The sequence below is a fragment of the Poecilia formosa genome, unplaced genomic scaffold (genome assembly GCF_000485575.1).
Source record: "Poecilia formosa unplaced genomic scaffold, Poecilia_formosa-5.1.2 Scaffold307, whole genome shotgun sequence".
NCBI lineage: Eukaryota > Metazoa > Chordata > Actinopteri > Cyprinodontiformes > Poeciliidae > Poecilia > Poecilia formosa.
In genome coordinates, this window is record NW_006800246.1 from 5409 (window position 1) to 26339 (window position 20931).

Here is a 20931-nt window from a genome sequence, read left to right on the forward strand (position 1 = left end):
TATTTTGTGCTTACTTACTTATTTTTATTTTTCACTATTTAGACAAAATAATTTTTCTGCAAGGATCAATAAACTAATGTTGAATCAATGAAACTCAACAAAATGATTTTGAAATTACAGTAAAAATGTGATTCAAAAATAATAGTTATCACACTTTAGTACGTTTTACTAACATTTTTGTAGCAAAAGTTAGTAATGAGAATATGAAACCCGTTTTAGATGTTTCTTGTATTTAATGACATAAAAAATTCAAAAAGTCAGAAAAGGTTAAAAAAAACAAAACAATGCATTAATATTTATACAGTTTGAAATACAAACTACTCATCAATACAACTGACAAGAATCCATTAGGCTAGACTTGCATAAAGCAGGGAAAAACATAGCAAATCTTACATTTCATGTACACTGTTGTCTTTTTTATTGTAATAACACTCAAATTCCAATTTATTGTGAAATTTGACAAAAATATGCATCTTTTATGAAGGCCTTGATTCTCAGCATATATACAAATATATGTGTACATGCTCTTTTTCATCTACAGATAGCTCATTATTAAAGGGTTTAGTGTCATCACCAATATTTATTCAGTTTACTTTTAGAAAACTTGCCTTTGAGATGAATACCTGTAGCAGTGTAATGGAACAGAGGCTGTTTGGAAGTCAGAAATCATCAAACAGGTCTTCAGCTTCTGAAGTTCCTGCTGAAGCTGCTTTTGTAACATCTACAGAGCACTGGGGAGTCTGCAGCTGATTGGATGATGCAGAGGAGTCCGCCCTGTTCAGTACACAGACACACAGAGAGAGAGAGAGAGAGAGAGAGAGAAGATGAGTGGGCTATTGAATCTGGTCTACAAGAGAGAAGTTTGTCATGTGGCCAATCAGGTGAAAGACAAGGCACAGCCTTTCAGACTGTATGTAGATGGAAGGGCTGGTGTGTGAATGGTCTTAAGACCATTTGGACTTGACATAACTGCGTTTCCATTGATCATATAACAATTTGACATATCAAAAATAAATCTGTTTAATGACAATATGTCAATTTTGGAAAAAAAAAAAAAGCTCTCGTTTTTTTAATAAAAATCTTTTTTTTTTTTTTTTTTTTGGCCATATCAAAGTTGGGTTATTTCACAAATTTGCAATTGAAAAACTTTATGCATCACACGAGTCACGCTATAAATAACCAAATGTCACTACAGGTGTAAACCACTAAGAAGAAGACAACAGGAAGTAGTTGAAGGATCACGGCGTGGAATATTTCTTAATGACTTTTCGCGTGAACAAGCTTATTCACATGTGAATTTAATTGTGTTTCTTATTTAATAAAAACACTGCAATTGCAAAATTGTGTTTTTTCAAAATTAGTTGAATACTGACAAAGTTTTATGCACATTTGTTAAAAAAAATGCAGCTACTGTCAATATGTTACCAACTTCCTTTAAAATTGTCAGGGGCAGGAAGTTGATTCTGTGTGAAGCAGTCACATCCAAATCTAAGAGCCAAACAAGACTACCCAGAATCTGGGGTCAACTAAGCCTTCTTAAACCTTACAACTCTTCTCACCTTCCTGAACCTAAGAACCAACCTGAGGACTGAATACAATCCATCATCAGCCTCATACCTTTTTTTTTTTCCCTCCAAGCTTGCTGTAATGACAAAAAGTTGAACATGAGAAGAAAAGTACAGCGTGAGAGAGGGGGAAAGAGGCCCAGAGGTAGTTTAAAATCATTACCAACTGTATTTCGGGCACTGCTGGAACCAGTTAAGAACAAACAACAGAAGTGTTTCAGTGGCGAGGGAAGTCTTTGCATGCTGCAGAAGAAGACCACTAAGGGGGGCATGACTAGAGGATTTTTTTCTTCTAACCCCAAGGGGCGAGGTTAAATTTGGGTGGTGAGTGTGCAAGAACCCCCACAGAGAGCTGATCTGAGGAAGAGTTAGAGCAGCAGGACATACAGTACCTTAATAACGAGTTTGCTGCCAACCGAGAAGCTAAACTGAGCTTTAGTTTGGTCTTAAGGAGAATTTGTTCTGCACAGGAAGAACCATAGTCAGCTTTTGCTGATGTATGCAATATTGCCAAAAGCATAGATTCACATTATACACATAAAACTTCCATTCTTAACCTCCTGAACCCTAAACCTTTTCTTTTTTTTAAAGGGTTCTACTAGAAAATGACATTCCTAAAAAACAATTGAATCTATTTTTCAAACTAAAATGGTAAATGGACTGAACTTATGTAGCACTTTTCCCATCATTTTCATCACTCAAAGTGCCATAAATTAGAGGCACATTCACCCTTTGCTCTCACAAACACACAAACATTTACACACCGATACACAGATTGGTAGGCAACTTGGGGTTAAGTGCCCAGAGCACATCGACATGTGGCAGGAGGAAGCTGGAATTGAACCTACAACCTTCTGATCACAAAACAAATCCTCTACCCACTGAGCCGCAGTCACCCCAACACAGGGATTATTTCAATTATTCTGGTATCGCAATAAAGAGAAATTTGAAGAATACCCCAAAGTAATAAAAAACATGTTAGTGAAAGAGCAAATAACTATGGCACACCACAGAAAGAAATCCATTTCCACTTACAAAAAAAGCACTTTGTAATTCTTTTGAAGGAATGTATATGAAATCCAAATCATGTAGCAAGTCATAGTATACAATCTGACAATTAACTGCACAAAAATGAATGAAAAAAAGCAAAGAATTAAGGTTTTAAAGACATATTAAAACCTTAAAACTGTAACCGATAAAGAGCTTAGCAAAACAGATTACAGACCTTTCTGGTCATCAAATTTTAGAATTTCATTGTCATTTTTAATTTTATATTTTCTAGACATCAATACTGTAGCACTTTGAAACTGCAAAATGTAAAGTGCTGTGCAAATTCAGTGTCATCACATCAATCAAATTATTAATAGTAGTTTCACTGGGATCCCAAGCTGTATAAACTAAGGCCTCCTCCTCTGAGGAAGAGTCAACAGGACAGAGTCGAGCTCTGCTACCAGCCGCCAACATAGCAACTCCTAAGCATGAAAAGCTTCTTGTTCTAGCACGCCATTATTCTCTCAACATGTAAAAGATCACAAAAAGAGATGAAATACTGTAAAATAACATCTCTGTGTAAAAACGTTCAATAATCGTGTCAGACATAGTAAATTGCACGCAGGGCAGTTTCTCAAGAGCAATTTGGATGATTAACACGTCCATTAAACAGTCAAGGGTCAATAGATTTGGGGGTACAGTGACGCAGGGTCAGTAGACTACAGGAGCCAAGTGGAAATCTGTACTCTCTCATGGATTATGACCATAAAACAGCAAAGGTTATACGTCAGTTATGACTATGGTTTCATCAAGGTAGGTTATTTTTCCGTCTTCTTGGCTGCTGGTTCAGTGCGTTTTGCATGCAGAGCAAGTAATACTCCTTTGGAAAGACGAGAGTTTGGAGTTTTGTTGACAGGTTGTTTGTGTGGGTAGGCTTGTATTGAGGTACTTTGTGTTTGTCAGGTGTGTCTTTTTACATTTTATTAACACTAATGTTGAATGAGAAAGTCAGACTGAATCGCCGTTCTAATTTCTCCCAAAGATTTTCTAGTCAGGTTTAGGTCAGAGCTCTGTGTAGACCAATCAAGTTCCTCCACACCAAGCTTTCTAGTTCTGGACATGCTTTCATGCTCTGGTGTGCCTTTATGTTAGCACTGAAGGTGGCATCAGGAAAATGTTCCCACAGAGTAAGGAGAATAAAATTATTAAATATGTCTTAATATGCAGAAACATTAGCAGTTCCTTTCAATAAAACTAAGGTGCCAACTCAAACTCCTAAAAACCACTCCTAAACCAGACACATTACACTCAGCCAAATATCATTCTCCAGACAACCGACGAAAAAAAAAAAGACAAACACTTTCAGTGGGTTTTCAGACATACAGGCTTGATTTGTCGCTCCACAAACCACTTGGACTTTCTTATAATACCACTAGCTAAATATTCCAGCTGAATGTGGAATATTTAGGAGTGAGGAGCCTTCCTAATGGCTTTATTGCACAAGAAGCATCCTTTCACAGTACCATGTTGAAACTCACCGAGGGCCATGCATTCTTTCACAAATGTTTGTAAACGCAGTTTGCATATCTAGGTGCTGGATTTTATACACGTCCCTGGCACATCTGGATTTAATGATTTGCATGAGTGACCCACAGTACACTGGAGTATGTCAGGTAAAACAACACAAGATCAATACAAAATATCGGCATCTTGTTGAAGATGCAGTTTATTTGACCATAATGGATAGAGAATTCATAATAATTTATAACACAGTAAATCTTTTAGAAATATAGTGTTGTGCTCTTTGTTTTCAATTTGAATAGATTTTCTTTGAACAGAGCTTTGTGTATTTCTGTCCTCAGATCTTTTTCCTGACTTACAATGAAAAGATAAAAATGTTTGATGAACAATGTTGTTTTATTGTGTTTTCTGCTAGTGACCAAGTTCAACAAAAACAATACCATTGTGAGTCAAACTGTTTGGATGAGTTTATGTTTGGCCCCCCCAGAATAAAACTGTTAACTGACGATGCTCAAAACATGTATGCAGTTTTGATGTGGATGCTTTGGGAACAACAAAAGTATTTATTTACGTTTATGGAAATTTAATCTCTGATTAAAACAGCAATGATGGACAAATACTGCCTTATTACTGATGAAGCTGAAGATTGATATAAAGTATAAATCCCAGAGAAAAGAAAAACTGCATAAAGCATGCAAGTAAACTGATACAAGATTGGGACTTTGTGTACAACTCTAAAAGTTTTATTAGGCTGGATAACTACAAAAGTAAAGGTCCTGTTCAAAACTGCACAAAAAGCTGCCAAAATTTCCCAAGGACTGTTTGGATGCAGTATTTGACAGAGTATAAGATTTCAAGGGTCATGAATCGATGTTCTGCATCCCAGTTATGGATCTTGATAGTTGAATGGACTCTCTCCCATCCTTAACCACTCAATTCAAACAGACAAAAACCGAGACACCAAGGCTCACCAAAAGTGATAGGAACATTGTGGAAAAAAAACTAAACAAGAATAGGGAAAATGTGGCTTAATTAACCACAAACACACCCACTACGAAGGCCACCATCAAAGTTTGCAAGCTATAATTTGTCTTGTTGAGAAGTAAAGCAATTGTTCTTTATTGCTGTGGTTTCTTAGTTCATTCTTTTGTTTTTTTTTTCTTTTATTATCCAGGTGCAGAAGCAAATATCCAGGTGTGTTTTTTTTATCCTTTTTATCTCCTTTCTCATCTACTCCTCATTTGTCACACCTCATTAAATTAAATAATGAACAAACAAAGCTAACGAGTGTTCTTTTCATTATGCTTACCTTTTTATGAACCAAGTTTTGACTGGAGTACACTCAGAAGGAACTTGGTGTTATCCTTTAACAGCAACCATTGAAGATTTCCATTAAAGATTATTATTCAAAAATGATAATTTCCTAGCTTGTTGTGAGAGCTTGTTGTGAGCAGAACACACACCCCGCAGTTTATCCCTCCTCAGATGAAAACGAAGAAGTTATGTTTCTAACTATGTTCAGATTCTCTATTCTGCCTTATTTTAGTCCCTGTTAACACGTCATTTAGCTTTAAGTGTTTGTGTACTTAAAGGAAAGTTTTCCCACGAAAAGCAGCTAACAAAGTCACAGTAAAATACTGGCTGTCCTTGAAACATGCACTGGTTCTGCAAGTGATCAAATATGGCTCCCAGCCATCATGGATAATCACTACAAGACGCAGTGGTACTAGCGCCTCACTGCGGGTTTGACTTTTGCTTTTAACTAGCATGGGCACATTTTATGGTATGAATGGAAAATGTGCATTACTCTGACAGAACATGAAATATAGTTGAAAATGAAATCTTACTTACCCCACTATTCTAAATTGAGTCTAACATGTTGATGTGCAAACATGTGTTTTGTGACAAGGCTTTTTTTTTTATTTTTTTTTTAACAAAAACCAGGCAGCGTGAGAAGAGAGAAGACATGCAGCAAACAAATTAACCCTAAAAATAAACTGTTTCTATGGTAACTTTCATTAAGGCAGCCATATTGGATTTTGACATCTGGATTAATAAAAACAATAATAATAATAAAAATATTTTACTCTTGGAATTCCATTTTTTAGGGAGCTTCATATAATTTTTTTTCCAACTTCAAAATTTGAACATTTCAACTTCTGAGTAAGAGTGGAACACACTTGAACTGAACCTTTAGTGAAAAGTACAATGCCAAAAACAATTTTAGCTTTAACTTTGATATGAAAAAATGCTTAAGTTTTTTTATTTTTTATTTTTTGTAAATGGAAGACTTAATATTACTCTTGGGTACTTGTTATAAAAATGTTTGAGAAGCTCCAGTTTAGAGGATGCAGGATGCTAACTAAACTCAATAACAGATTTTTAAACTTCAACCAGATGTCAAATTCAATTGCTCACTAGACTAATGGTGATGTTCCAGACAGCTAACACAGCCTAATGATGGTGGAAACAACTGAGTATGAACTGCTTCTTGCATTTCATTCCATTCTGGTTCCTTCAACCAATAAATGTTCAGTTTCTTTTTCTTAAAATCTCCATTCCAAAATAAAAAAAAAGAATAAAAAGGGGAACAAAAAAGGAGAAAAGTGAAAACTGAAAGTACGACCTCCCCTGTCCACTAACAGCCACCAGAGAGCATTGATCTGTTGTCCAGGCAACAGCAGCTGCTCACTGGCAAACTGAGAATAGAAGGCAAACTCTGGGGCACAGTTTACAATCAGCTGCTCTTGGGAAAGTTTAGATGCAGCATATTCACCCATTATTTGATTAAGTAAGACTGCTACAGAGAAAGTCAGACTGAGACAAGTCTTTGGATTACCTTCTAATTGAACATGTCCAAACAGAAGTTGGCTCATGAAGTATTTGGCCACCAAATCAGCAACTTTTTAAAGTTTTAAATGAGCGGCAACAGAGCTGGAGCACTGACACAGACACCATAGAAAAGTTACATAATTGTCTCATTGAGGTCTGGAATTGACTTTTTAGCTTCAAGTTCTAAAAGTCATTTAGAAATCACACCTGAACAAAGATCTGAAGAAGAAGAATAAAAAGCATATTACTGAAAGGCATCTGTCTCTTAAAAACTCCTGCTCTTTCTGAAACATTTATTAACCCTTTAACAGCATTTCACCAGCACTGCACTGAGAAGTAGCTGGTACAATGAGCTCAGCTCATACACCATTCCACCAGGTGTTTGCCAACAGCTGCTGGCTAGTCTGAAGGAGCTGCATGTGGGAGTCATGGAATAGGGCTGCTCTGTTAGGTGGAAGCTTAGGAGCTTGAAAACTGCAGCTCTAAGGAGGATCTGCGCCTTAAAAGTGGAGACAGGGTCACTAGGGTGTTGTGCACAGCTGAATGATTGCCATGGAGATTAAAGGATTTCTCAATCATGCATTAAAGAATCTAGGTATGTTTCTGATGAGGAAATAACATTATAATAACATGATGTAAAACTCAAAAATGTCAATTATCCTTTAACAGGAGCACAAACACAGACGGGCAGCGTTGAGGACAACATGGAACATGCACTCGTACCCATTCTTCTTCTCTGGGTTCTGCTTTTTCACAGCGAGCTCTGGAGGCCCAAGATGGCGGAAACGGCGCTTGCGACAGGGAGCAACATCAGTGATGTCACGGAGGTTCAAAGGGCTCGGAGTAGCAGAATCTGAAGAGAGAATAAGACGAGGCATAAGACATGTGAAAAGAAACTTTTCTTTGATTACCTACATTTTATGAGGATACAGATTATGATTAAGCTTGCATGTTGAATCTTAGTAATGATCAGCACTATGGCACCAGCAAATGAAATAAAACTGATTTTTTTTATAATTTTTTTTTTTTTTTTACAGAAACAATACCAATTACCACAACATCAATTTAAGTCATTAGCTACACTTGCCAATAACTTATCTTCATATCTAAGGTTACTTTTCATTAGATACCCATTTTATGTATCTATTTACTTTTACCTATTCAAGGAGTGTAATTAAAATCAGATCTGATTTTGCTTGGAAGACTTGACCCAGATAGAGGTCAAGCAAAAAACAGAGAAAAAAAACTTTTTATTAAAAAACTTTTTTCCACAAAATTGGCATGTTTCCATTAAGATAATTTATTTTCTTAATCTCAATTTGCGCAATTTTATGATTAATGGAAACGGATCTAGTGTTTAAGTAGGTATCATGTACTGAAAATGGCACTCTGCCTCCACCACTTACTTTCTTCCACATGCGGTCAGGTTCTGATGCCCATGTGTCCATTGGTACTTTCAGCAGTGTGGGCACCAGGACTGGCACTGTATGGTTCAGAAGCCCCATATAAAACCAACTGTGATACCCCTATGAATTCCAATACATTTTAATCAGAAGGAGACTTGACTTCTTCAGAAGTCTGAGCTGCAGCAGTTCAGCTGTTGGATCTCCACCTACATCACTGAGTCATGGCCCCATCACCAGTGTTCCTTTCCTGGCCCACTGTTGACAGAGATTGGGATCACCGCACAAGTGCTGCAGTTCTAGAGAAGCTCTGATTCGTTTGCCTACTTATCACAATCTACTCACCAATACGTGCACTGGCAAAACAAACACAAAACACCTGTTAGTGGTCACCTCGATTAGAATCAAACTAAATGAAAGCAAAAGACCTTTTCCTCCTTGTTATTACTGGGTGTGAACGTCAGAGTACACAAAATTTTACCTACTCTGATCTGTGCTCATTTTTTCCCCTGGCAGCAGTTTCTACACAAAACAAACTCATTTTCAGACAAAACAAAACCTAACATTTCCCAACACTTCCTTTACCCCTCTCTCCCCCTGCTGACCATGTTAGTTAGAACCATGGCAACAAAAACAACATAAATCCAGCTAGCTTTTCCTCTTAAGATGGAGGAGGAAAGCCAACAGGGACCAGAAAGTTGCCAAAAAGCCTTGATGGATTAAAAAAATAAACCTAACCTGGCTGTGATGTTCTAGTATGTTAAAAAAAAAAAAACTATGACACATTGGGAGTTGTGCCAACTTTTGTAAAGGCTTTCCACAGCTGTCTGAAAGGTAAATAATGATCCGCACATCGTATTCTCTGGTGATGGCGCACTACTAGTGTCCAGGACAACAGCGAGTAAAAGTCAGGAGGATAAATAATAAAATGTAATGTCAACATTAGCGGCTGCTTGCATTTAAGGCTGTGTGGGGATGTTGGTTCACAGAGGTCCAACTCGATGTATTACCTAACCTCTCGGTGACGTCATGACTGCTACAGTAATGGAGCAAAAACATTCGGCTCCAATGACAACAGCAGCCAGAAATATCACAACTAAATATTACAAATCTATGGGTTTTTCATTACACTTCCCATGAAGGTTCTCAGTGATACTGAAGTATATATAGCGTTTTCTGTAAACACCAAAACAAAACATACATCTGCTCACTTCAGACAAAAAAAAGCCCAGTAAACTACAGTAGTTTTCAGAACACCTGATTAAATGTTGACATACCTACATAAATTAGTCAAAATGGAACTTAAAAACACTACAGTTGGATTTTATTAACCAGGATTACAACGTTTAGACTCAATGAATCATTTGACATCTCTTTCATACAAAAATAAAGGGAATGAAAAGATGTGCTTAGAAGCACAATACTGCTGTGATTAAGACATAAGGAAACCAGACCGACTCTTATCCTCTGCAACAATTCATCTCCATGTGCAGCATAATGATGTTTTTAATCTGCAAGATCCAATCTTGGCAGTAGAACCGATTTACAAACTGCTCTCCTATTCTGTGGGATTTTATGTAGTAGACCAACAAAAACTAGTGCATAATTGTAACATGTAGGAAAACAGCATGTTCTTTTTGCAAACAGAACTCTGAAAAAAGTGTGTGTTTGAGTCAAATGACAGTACAGCTGGGGAATCCATCAGCTTGCTGACTATTCTTTGAAAGAAAAGGTCAAGCTAAGGTTACGCTTACACAGAGCTGCTCTTCTGTTAAACTATAAGTTTGGTTATGATCCAGCTGCTTGTTTGTACAAAAACAGTGACTGGTGGCATTTTTTGAAACCAGGTCTCAGAGTGAAACTTTTCTGTAACATGGTGGTGTCAAGTACTAAGCAGGTGTAAAAGCTCATATAGAACGAATGGCTCTAGTGTTTGTTCTACGCAGGCATAAGCAGGTAACAACAAAAACAATCGCTAATAGCGAAGGTACTGTGTTGTGCCACTCAACATGTTCAGTTTAACAACTTCTGATAAGTACTATATGCATTACAGGAGTACTTCATTCATGAGCGATGGAGACAAGTCGCCCATAAATAAACTGAAATAAACAAATTGAAGTTATTATAAGACTTGTTTTTTGAGGGCAAAAGCTGTTTAAAATCTGAGCAATGTCAATCATAACCACATAACATCAATTTGAAGTTTGTCATTTTCTCCATAAGGCCCTTGTAACGTCACAAAATCACATTTGTGTACTTTGGAATGATAAGCATTTGATTAACAATAATCTTACCTTTAGATGACGGATGAGAAGTTTCTGCTGACTGCTCTTCCTTCAGCTCTTCGTCAGTGCTGCCTTCATATTCATCATCCTCGCTGTTGTGACCTGCTGTTCGATCCAATTTTGCACAATCCTTGTTTTTCTGTTCATCAGAATTCCTACAACAAAACCACAACATAGTAATAAACCATTTAATTATTTATAGCTCTGTAAGATCTAACATTTCAAACACATGCTAGTCAAAAACATGTATTCAATCCAATAATTCTTTTCCGCCATCTTATAAATGGTCTAGATCCAAAATGGCAACACTACAAACTCCTTCTTCTGAAATAATTACGGGATATAAAATCAAACATAAAACATTTTTTTTTATTTTGTTTTGAATAGGGTCGTAAAAACTTACGTTAAAAAAACATAATATAACAGAAACTGGAGAGAATATGTATCTTTGGTTATGTCATATTTTCAGTCAGTAGTTTCTTCCTTTTTTAAGTATATAAATTATGGCATGTATGTTATGAAAATATAATCAACACATACGAAGAAAAACTACAAATGTATTTGTTACAAAAAAAATTGTTCCTTTATTAAAATAAAATATATAAAAAATGTTTTATTTTTTTAAATAAAACATGTTATACGTTTTATTTAAAAACATAAGTCAGAAATAATTATGACTCATTTCTTTTAAGAAACTTTAAGGGTTTAAAAATAAGTCAGAGTAAAAACATTGCTTCATATATATAGAATTAAAGACACCTAAAGTTTATTTTTCTTGGTTGTTGCTCCAAAGAAAATATCTCTGGAAGTCTAGATGTGATGTGACTTTCATCAAAAAGACTGAGTGTCTCTCTCAGCATGCAGAGCTAATGGAAAGTCTGGTTAATGACAGCCCGGCACCTCGTTTCCTGCAGCTTTGTGACAGATTCCTGCAGACTGCGAATCTTTGTTTTCTTCTCATTGAGGAGCAGGACGAACCGAGAGTACAACTCTGCCTTCAGGGTCTCTATGCTTTCAGCGTAGTGCTTCAGCCTGAAACATACACCAACATAGGTCACATATACATCAGACATGGAGCAGCAACCTAACACTACTGCTATGTGATGGGTGCCAGAGACAAAGGGCACAGAGGAATTTCACTTTAGAGAAAGACACGTTAGTTATATTTTTATACATTTTCTGTGCTACTTAAGTGGTACTGGCATATGCGCAACATTACTAATGAAAGCACATAAAATGTTAGAGAAGTGTGGACATTCAATTATTGTGTCATTGTGATCTCAAGTTGTTCAATAGTAGTAAAACAGTCTTGGTGCATGGTTTGCAGATTTACAAGTAGTAGTTGCCATGCTCCAAGATTATTAAAACATCCCTAGGACTTTATACGAGTCAATAAATTATAACCTGGGTCAGCTGTAATAAGGGGAGAGCAGCCATTTAATGCGTCAGATCTGGGGAAGCTAGCTGGCTGCTGACTACTCAGTTTGGTTAATCCATGGAAGGATTAACCTTCCATGGATTAATGTGGTTAATCCATGGAAGGATTAACCACATCTGGGATGGAACACTCAGATGTAGGCCGTTAGAAATCCAGACTGGTCTTCTCCAATAAACCAGCCTGGATTTATCAGAGAAGTGGTCGATATTCTCCAGATAATGGATTTCCGCACCCCTAGGGTGGAGAGGCGGTTAAATGTTAACCTTACAGAATGGGTAGTTAGTTAGCTGGGAGAGGCTTAGCACTTCAAATAAAAAATATTGGTGACCTCTCAGTGAAGGGATTTAGATTGGAAGGGTTCAGGATGTCACCAGGACACGTTACTATGAAATCTAATCTTTGCTGCCTGGATATCGAGCTGTCATGTGTCTGTGTACAACAATAGTGTCTTCAGTCAGAGGCATCAACAGATTGTTGCAAGACAGACTGCTATCTGAGATACTTCCTGCCCACAGCATCACCAATAATTGACGACTCTTTGATTATACTCGGATGGATGGATATGAGTTACAACAACATTATTTTGGGATGAACAATGTTCTTTTGAACTGAATTAAAGTCTCAAGTCAAAGTGAAACCAAAGGAAAAATAAAAATTGTGATACATTGCTTGTGAAAGTGGGAGGTTGGCAAAGGAAAGCAAAAGTTCATTGGTTATAACTATAAGCTTAAAGAATAAGACCGTTATTCTGTCTTATTCTTTAAGACCTGGATAAATCTACTTGGAAATATATTGCAACAATGACCTGCTGCATTAGCTAATACGCATGCTAATGCAGCTTTCAGACTTTTAGTTTCCAAACTCTTAATCCAAACATATGGAATAGGATCAGGTTTAAGCCATCTAACCTCTCCAGTACAGATTCAAATAGGCTTTGTTGCAAACAATGAATCATATTTTCCGACACTGATCATGAGCTTCAAATGAAAAATGATAAGACCAAAGCTGAAATATTGACAGGTCAATGCTGTGTTGCCAAGGAAGCATATTTTCTTTAAACATTTTGAAGAACAGCTTAAGATACAGACCTAGTGAATGTTAAACATTAGCTGAACACCATGACAGTCGTCATGAATGAGCTAAAAAAACAAAAGAAGAAAAAGAATGCTTTAGAATTTTAAAAGTTTGTTGACGTTTTCTTGGGTTCTACTGATACCAATTCGGAATTTATCCAACTTCCCTGCCAACTTCAGCCTTCCAGGAGCAGAACTTATCTGTCTGCAGTGTTTTATATGCGCTAAATGTGTGTTTACTTTTCAGTGATGTTTTGGTGTTCCTGTATCAGCCTCTGGTTCTCCTCCTTCAGTTTGTGGTTATGTTGCTGCAGTTCGTTTCCTTGCTGCAGTGTGTGTATCAGCACCTCTCTCACTGCCTCAGCTGGCTCCTTGACAGCATCCAGAGAGACCGAGCCAAGTTTGAACTGAGGGAGACAAATTTCACACCATTTAGTTTATTTTGCTTGTAAGGAAGTCAATAAGGCTCATTTCCATTCACAAAGATCTGTTTTTAAATAAATGAGTATCAGATTAAATTCAAATGATGACACTTTCATTTTATAACATTCAAAACCTGCCAATGCATGCGTTGGGATGTGCTTCTCTAGTTTGTAGTTTTTTGCCCATTCACAGATTAGACTATGACTTCTTTCCTTTCTCTAACCTTTATTTAAATTGGGAACCATTAACTGGCCACCTAATCACATTAAAATAGATTTACACCATTTGCTTTTAGCAGCTGAGATCAATTAGAAGAGGAATTATGGCCCAACTTCCTAACTATGGCTGAACTCAAAGCACAAAATAAGATAGTATTGTGTTTATCTGCTTGTACTCTGTTTAATAGAGTTAGATAAAGTGTTTATTCTACTTGCCAATAAGTTATTTTCTTGTAATTATGGTATTTTTTATTATTAGCAGATAAAAGCCACCCTTGTATAGTGGTGTGGTAACAGTGACAGACGTGTCTCTGCAGCAGCTAACTTAAAACCAATAAACATGCTTCTGTCAGATCCACTGACCATTTTGCAATGAAGTCCAAACCTAAACCTGTAAACAGATGATGGCTGTAATTACTAATGTTTGCCTGAATGCAGTAAATCAACTTTGATGCAAATGAGTAAAGAATTCATTTTTAGTATAAATTATGAGAAACATCAATTATTTTGACATTCCTGATCAGGATTTGTACTCCAGAATACTGGGGGGAAAAAATTCACATGTTTTAATAACCTTGAAATATATGTTGCGGCATGAAAAAAAAAATACAGGGATTTTCAACAGATGACTTGAATAATACATTAAGTCTGCCGCAACATTCACTGATCATAAAACCTTTTCTCAATGTTACAAGTATAGTTTTTGTGACTGCAAAACACTCAAAAATTTAGCAATGGCTAGATTTGAGTAAATATTGTGATGATAATATCAGTGGCTCTTTCCTCCTTCAGTGTTTCCATCTCTCTGTGACCTTCAGCATTTTGGGGAATGTCATTTGTGTCCACTGTGAGCATCTGCTGGTGTGAGACCAAATATTACATTAACGTGAAACATCCAAGTTCATAACAACTTGAATATATTATCCAACAATTACTGCATTCCAAACAAACCTTTGTGATATAAATATTGCATACACCGATATTGTGATGACTATTTAGCCACAATATATTTTTCAGACCTAATTAGCATCACAATATTCAGCAATAACATTGCAAATACATATTTTGCTGCTATATTGCAGCCCAGTTGTTTAAAGTATAAATAATTCTTATTTTGGAAATGCAGAGTTATTATGGAGATTTATGTGCTTGTTACATGAAAGTGACTGTAATATCAAAAGCAAGAGAACAACTCAAGGTGGACATTACATAGACTTTAGGGTCAATCAAATTATTTTAAAGGACAAATAATATCTGAAGGTGAAGCTCATAACTTTTAATTTTTACAGGTTAGAAAGCTGCCCATCCCTCCACATCACAAATGATTGGGAAGAGAAGTTAAAGAAAGTAAGCGCCAAGAATGAAGGAAGGGAGGCCAGAATGGGATTTTACCAAAGTACTCCTCTGAAGGAAAGTCCTCACACTACTTGCATAACTTAAGGCACATGAGAGATCATCCTTTTTTGTTTGCGTTTTAGAGGAAGGAAATTCTCATCTGACTATAAAGTTCTGCTAAACTGTCAGTTTAATTGTCTCCGTTTCTGCAAACAATGATTCATTTCTTCCTTTGCAGCAACATATTTCCATTCTGTCACAACAAGGACTTTTTGCAGTTTCAGCATAAAGGAGGACGTATGCACAGCTGACCCTTAAACAGGATTTATTCAGAGAATTGTGAAAATGTTTTACAAACTAATACTTATGTACAGGATTTGATGAGCAGAGCAACTTAAGTAATATTAAGTTTTATTTATATTTGTTGAGGGAAGAAAATAATATTAAAGCAAGACTATTGAAAATTACATCAAATAATTTGTTTTTCAGTCACACAGTAAGACATTACGTTAACCTGTCAAATGGATTTCCTGTTAAGGCTGCACCATGTAATTTTGTTAAACTCGTCTTTATTTGTGAATACACAACATGCTTAAAAAGTAAGTAGCGCTCACGGATATGTCCTTCTGCATCTTCTCATATGTCAGAGTCACAGTGTGGCTACTGGTGGGTGGGTGTGGTTTCAGGGTGAAGCAGTAGGAGGCCGAGGGCTCTGGCTCTGTTAGAGCCTCCTGGAGGTCCTGGATGTACTTCTCTTTCGCCATCTCCAGTTCCTCTGCCTCTTCATTCACCACCGCCTCACTCACTGCACACATACCGATGTCTTTAGTGGTATAAAATGGTTATCTGCATATAAAGTGCTTTTCTTTTTATAAGCTTCCTTCATACAGTCAGACAATAACTAAGTGCATGATTGAGCAGCCTGTAGAACAATCTTTAACAGCCACAGCACTGAGTTATTGTTTTCTGTATGACTTTATGTATGAAGAATTTTGGCTCACTCTTCTTTGGAGGGTTGCTTCAGTGAATTGAGGTTTGCACACATTCATTCCTGCACAGCTCCCTTAAGGTTCCTTCCACAGCATTTCAATAAAGCTGAGGTCTGGACTTACTCTGTGATTTTACAACACCTTTATCCCTCCTTTTTGACATTCTGCTGCAGACTGGCTACTGGGGGTGGGATCATTATCCCGATCATAATTCAGCTTCTGCCAACATTCAGCTTCTGAATAGATAGCTTCACATTTAACTAGAGTATTTTATAATAAATGCATTCTTGACAAACACGCTGTTATGCATTACAGTAATGCATTGCTATGATGGTTTCATCTGCCAAAGGAAATTGTCAAAGAAAACTTGAATTTCATTTAGATGCAACATTATACATCTAAACCTTGAGTTTTGAAGAGAAAGGCGTTCTCCTGGCAATCCTTCCCAGCATGCCATAATTCTTCAGGCTTGTCCCCATTTTAGGGTGTAGAACATTTAACATGCTAAGTGAGGCCTGAAGAATCAGTTAGCATTGTATTAACACACATTTATGCTCAAGACCGACAAGCTGCCAACAATTCTATTTTTATAGAGCTTTTCACACCACTAATGATCAATTATTAGTGCTTTAAATAGCAGAACGAGGAACCTATGATTCCTTTAATTTATTGTTGCTACACCAACTCCAATCGTTTACTTTGTTTTTATTGGCACAGAAAACTTAGTCATCTGAGATTTCTAGAGTTGGTAAAGTTTATGAAAATACATTAAATCATGTCTTAAAGGCTAAACCTTTAAGACTGGAGGAGACTCAACTAGCACCTGTAAAACCACCAGGACTGAAATGATCTTTACAAAGACCTCCAGGAAGTCTTTGTAAGTGATTCACTGAGAATCACTTACAACTGACCCTCCAATTTTTATCGATGGAGGCAGTGATGTTCAAATCAAACACAAGTGAAGTGGGAATAGTTAAATAACTTAAGCAAAAAATCTGTTGTTTAACATATTCAATGAATTATCACAAAGGATGACTTTTACCCTTTCCTCTCCATGCCTTGTGTCCATCAGTCAAAAGCAACTTGAAGCCGAAGCCTAAGCCCCGCCCCTCCCAGTCCACCCGTAGAAAGTAGGAAAAGTCAGCCTGAGAAGAGAGGTGGATTTCACGCACTGATGTGTTCATCCCTGAGGAAACACAAAGAAATACATGAAGAGGTCAACCAACCTACAGCGTAGTACTCTGATACAGCTTGTTGTAAAGAACAAGTAGGTGTTCTAACTTTTTAACTATTAATTTAGGAAATAAGCAAATTAATAAATACTATTAGAACCTCAAAAATTGCCCTAAAATTGATTGGGGCAAAATTGATTGCACAGCCACAAAATTCTAAAACATATTTTAAGCATGAATAAATTTAGAATAAATTGTCCACAATATGTTTTTTTTATTATTATTATTTTACAATGTTTATTTTCACATATGATTGGAATATCACTTGCCGTCCCTGGGAGAAATATTAGGTTTTTCTCTCTTCTCAAAACCCATCAACATGGATGTGGAATAATAGTAGTTAGTGATCCACAACATCATGTTACCTGTAAAGCCCAATGAGACTGAATGACACGCAGACAATATCTTTACTGTATCATTATGCAAAATGTTGCCTCATGACACTGTCCACACACATCTATTCTTCCTGAGAAGTCTCCAATTTTATGCATTTTCTTTAGAAAAAAAAAGCAATTACTGTTACATTTGACAATACAATCTACCATCATCCCTGGTGCATAGTGGTACAAGTTTTAGCTTTGCTGCCTTTCAGCAATTTTGCAGTAACTTTTTTTCTGAAATCACTTTATTCTTACAGTGTAAAACAAGCTCGTAATGGTTTGTAAGAAGAAGTTATTCATCTGAGCTAAAAATAATATGGACAGGAGCACATGCACGGTCCAAGTGGCACTTATACATTGACTTAGAGAAGCATGTCAAGCCTTTTTAGTTGTTTCAGGTCATGAAACAAAGCTGCATCTTTGAACCATTTTGCCCCATCATTCTGCATTCAAGTTATACTGAAACAAAGGGGTTGGAGGAAATATTCTGTCACAGCTTTTAACTGCAAAGTTGTATAAATAAAATGCAATGAGTGTTTTTGTCTAAGACAATTTCACCTTCCTGTTTTTTATTGTTTTATTTTTTTTACCATTACTGCAGGTATTTGACTGCAATAGGAACTTGAAAGACAAACAAAATAAATAAAAAAAATTCTACCAGTAAAAAGTGACTGCAATTACAAGCATTGCCTAAATACAATGTTCTTCTGGCAAAAAAAAATTTCTGTTGGAAACTATAAGATGAAATTTATTAAAATGAAGAGAGCTGGAGAAACCAACATAATGCTTTTCAATGTCATATTACAAATCTGCTCATTAGAGAATAACGCCAGGAGGCATTAAGTATGACGCCATGACATCTATACCAACATGTCTGGTGAATTCCATGAAAATGTACTTTATTTTAGATGCAGTGAAAAGTCACAGTATACCCTCCCAATATGGCGGCGTCTTTGACGTACGAAAGTGTGTCGTTATTCTTCTGCCTATTAATTGTGCCAGTTGAAAACCAAAATAACGGTAAACCCTCCTGATACATAAAATGTTATAACTGACAGATGACTTCATTAATATTCAGCCTGTATGATAGTAAGCTGCATAAATGTAGGTGTTAGCAGTTAGCTGGTCAGAGCTAAAAGATGGTGGAGCTGTTTGTAAACACAGAGCGGCTCGCGCTAACACGTCAACAGAAGCGCGAGGAAAAGTTCGTTACTGCTTCGAAAACAACACATTCGTTCTTGTCTTACCTCAAGAGGAACAGTTACGGTCTGGCGGCTGAGTTTAGAAGAAAACCTGATGTTTCACTTGTCTGAAACAACCGCTGACTGAAAACGTGAAGTCAGTGTCACTAGAAGCCACACAAAGCAAGGTTTATATTACGTCATCAATAAGCGACAATACGGAATAACGTAATATAAGTTTTTCAGTTTGAAAAAATGTAGAAGAAAGAAAAGAGGCCTTCTAATGGACTAGCAACATCTTGGACAAGATTCCTGTGATAATCATCTGGGTTCTCCACTTTATGAACTGCTGACATTCAGACTGTCGTGATGTTATGTTGTTGAAGACCGAATTTTATTTGCAGGAGAATGGTGAAATACATCATATCAATGACTAGGAGGAACATGAAACCAGCATGAAGATTATACTAAATTTGTTGACAATCTAATGTTTGACAGTGAATCATCGGACCAAATCTTGAGCAGATATCCCGAGGCTCCAGAAGACATCAAAGTGCTCTTAAACCAGTTTAGAAATTAAATCTCACCAGCAAGTCTATGATCAGCAAAGATCATAGACTTGCTAAGATCTTTCTATAATCCATTATTTCAGTGGATTTTTCCATTGAAATAAAGGAAGAATTCTATATAGTAGATACACCATCTGTAACAACACTCCTCTCAGAAGCAAAAAATTATCATCCTTACCTTTTCCTCTCCTCAACAGTGGCATTCCTGCCTATATATTATAATGCAGTTCTACTAATTGGATTAGCTTGTATCAACAAGTCCTCTGCCGTAGACTAATGCCCAATTCATACTGTTCTAATAGCTATTACACCTGAAAGCGATGCATGGACAAAAAAATAAATAAAAATCCACGATTCATCTTTAATGCTTTATACTTCTGTTTTGAATATTAAAACATAGCGACACAAGTCAAGCTGGCACAGATTGGATTAGACCATAAGTGACTGACGACACCATCTCATGCTGGCAGCAGTGGGAAGCAGAGTATCAAAGCCAAAGGCATTTAGTGTGACCTCACAGGCATCTGATGTTTGAAGAAAATATCAGTTCCCTGTCAACAGGCTGGACAAATTACTGCATAAAAATCTGGAAACTTTAACTCATTCAAAATGTCTTCTTTGTTTGTCATAGAAACTATTATGTTGACAATGGTAGCAGTACTTAATTGTTTTAATCTGGAAACACATCAGCATTTACGTGCTAAACACTTACGCTTCATAACTTCTATGTTTCTTTTTAATAAGCTGGAAATCAAAATCCAGACCAAAACACTCTTAATGGAGTGACACTAGTAAGGATTTTGGACTATTTTGTGGATTATTTGTCTAATTTTTTTCTCAACCATTTATGATAGGACCACTGCTTTACCTGAGTGCTATGATTTGGGCACCAAGAGCTTTATCAGGAGTCAGCATAAAAGCAAGACAAGGCAGCTTTATTTATACATAGCACATTTCAGCCAAAGAAAATTCCAAGTGCTAACATAAAGATAAAAACAACACACAATGTACACAGTTACACACCAAACCAATAAGATTATAACTTAAAAATCAGTTAAGATTGGGCAGAAGCAAATAGAAAGGTTTTAAAAATAACTTAAGACGGGAACCTTGCTGCAGTCAACTGGAAGCTTATTCTAGATTTTTGTTTAAACCTAGTCCTGTAACTAAAAGCTGCTTTATATGAACATTCCTAATATTGCATCCAAGCTGCCTGATGTGATGTTCCTGCTGTTGATGTTGCCATGTCTCTGATTCAATAATTTGTGTAGCGCTAAATTAAGTGTTCAGAGATACCTAAACTGATGTAATGAAAGATTTTTGGCGATAGTGCAGAGTAACTTGGCAAAAAGCAGATTAATGAGTGAGCAGTTTTGACAATATTTATTTTTCAACATTGTGTCTGTTTGCTGAGCTAAAATCACTGTCTTCCAGTAATCCTTTCATTTCCTCCTCAGCCACTGAATCCATCAGATTGTTTCTTTAGTCTCTGAGTAA

The 20931-nt window shown here is 36.5% G+C and overlaps 1 protein-coding gene across 1 annotated transcript; it reads right to left on the minus strand.

The window, feature by feature from the left end:
* Positions 1 to 213: 213 nt before the first annotated feature.
* Positions 214 to 19080, minus strand: xrcc4 (X-ray repair complementing defective repair in Chinese hamster cells 4). The gene is made up of 8 exons (XM_007572699.2): positions 18932 to 19080; positions 17115 to 17258; positions 15698 to 15888; positions 13348 to 13514; positions 11497 to 11628; positions 10606 to 10751; positions 7632 to 7761; positions 214 to 774 (listed from the first exon to the last, which is right to left on the minus strand). Exons 2-8 carry the CDS (start codon positions 17254 to 17256, stop codon positions 660 to 662), a joined length of 1023 nt encoding a protein of 340 aa, XP_007572761.1. The 5' UTR covers positions 17257 to 17258; positions 18932 to 19080; the 3' UTR covers positions 214 to 659.
* Positions 19081 to 20931: the final 1851 nt, after the last annotated feature.

Coding starts and splice junctions, on each gene's coding strand:
- xrcc4 (XM_007572699.2), bottom strand. CDS start 17,256: ATGAACACATCAGTGCGTGAAATCCACCTCTCTTCTCAGGCTGACTTT. Junction 15,889..17,114: donor CAAGGCATGGAGAGGAAAGG/GTAAAAGTCATC, acceptor GTATGTGTGCAG/TGAGTGAGGCGGTGGTGAAT. Junction 775..7,631: donor AACCCAGAGAAGAAGAATGG/GTACGAGTGCAT, acceptor TGTACTGAACAG/GGCGGACTCCTCTGCATCAT.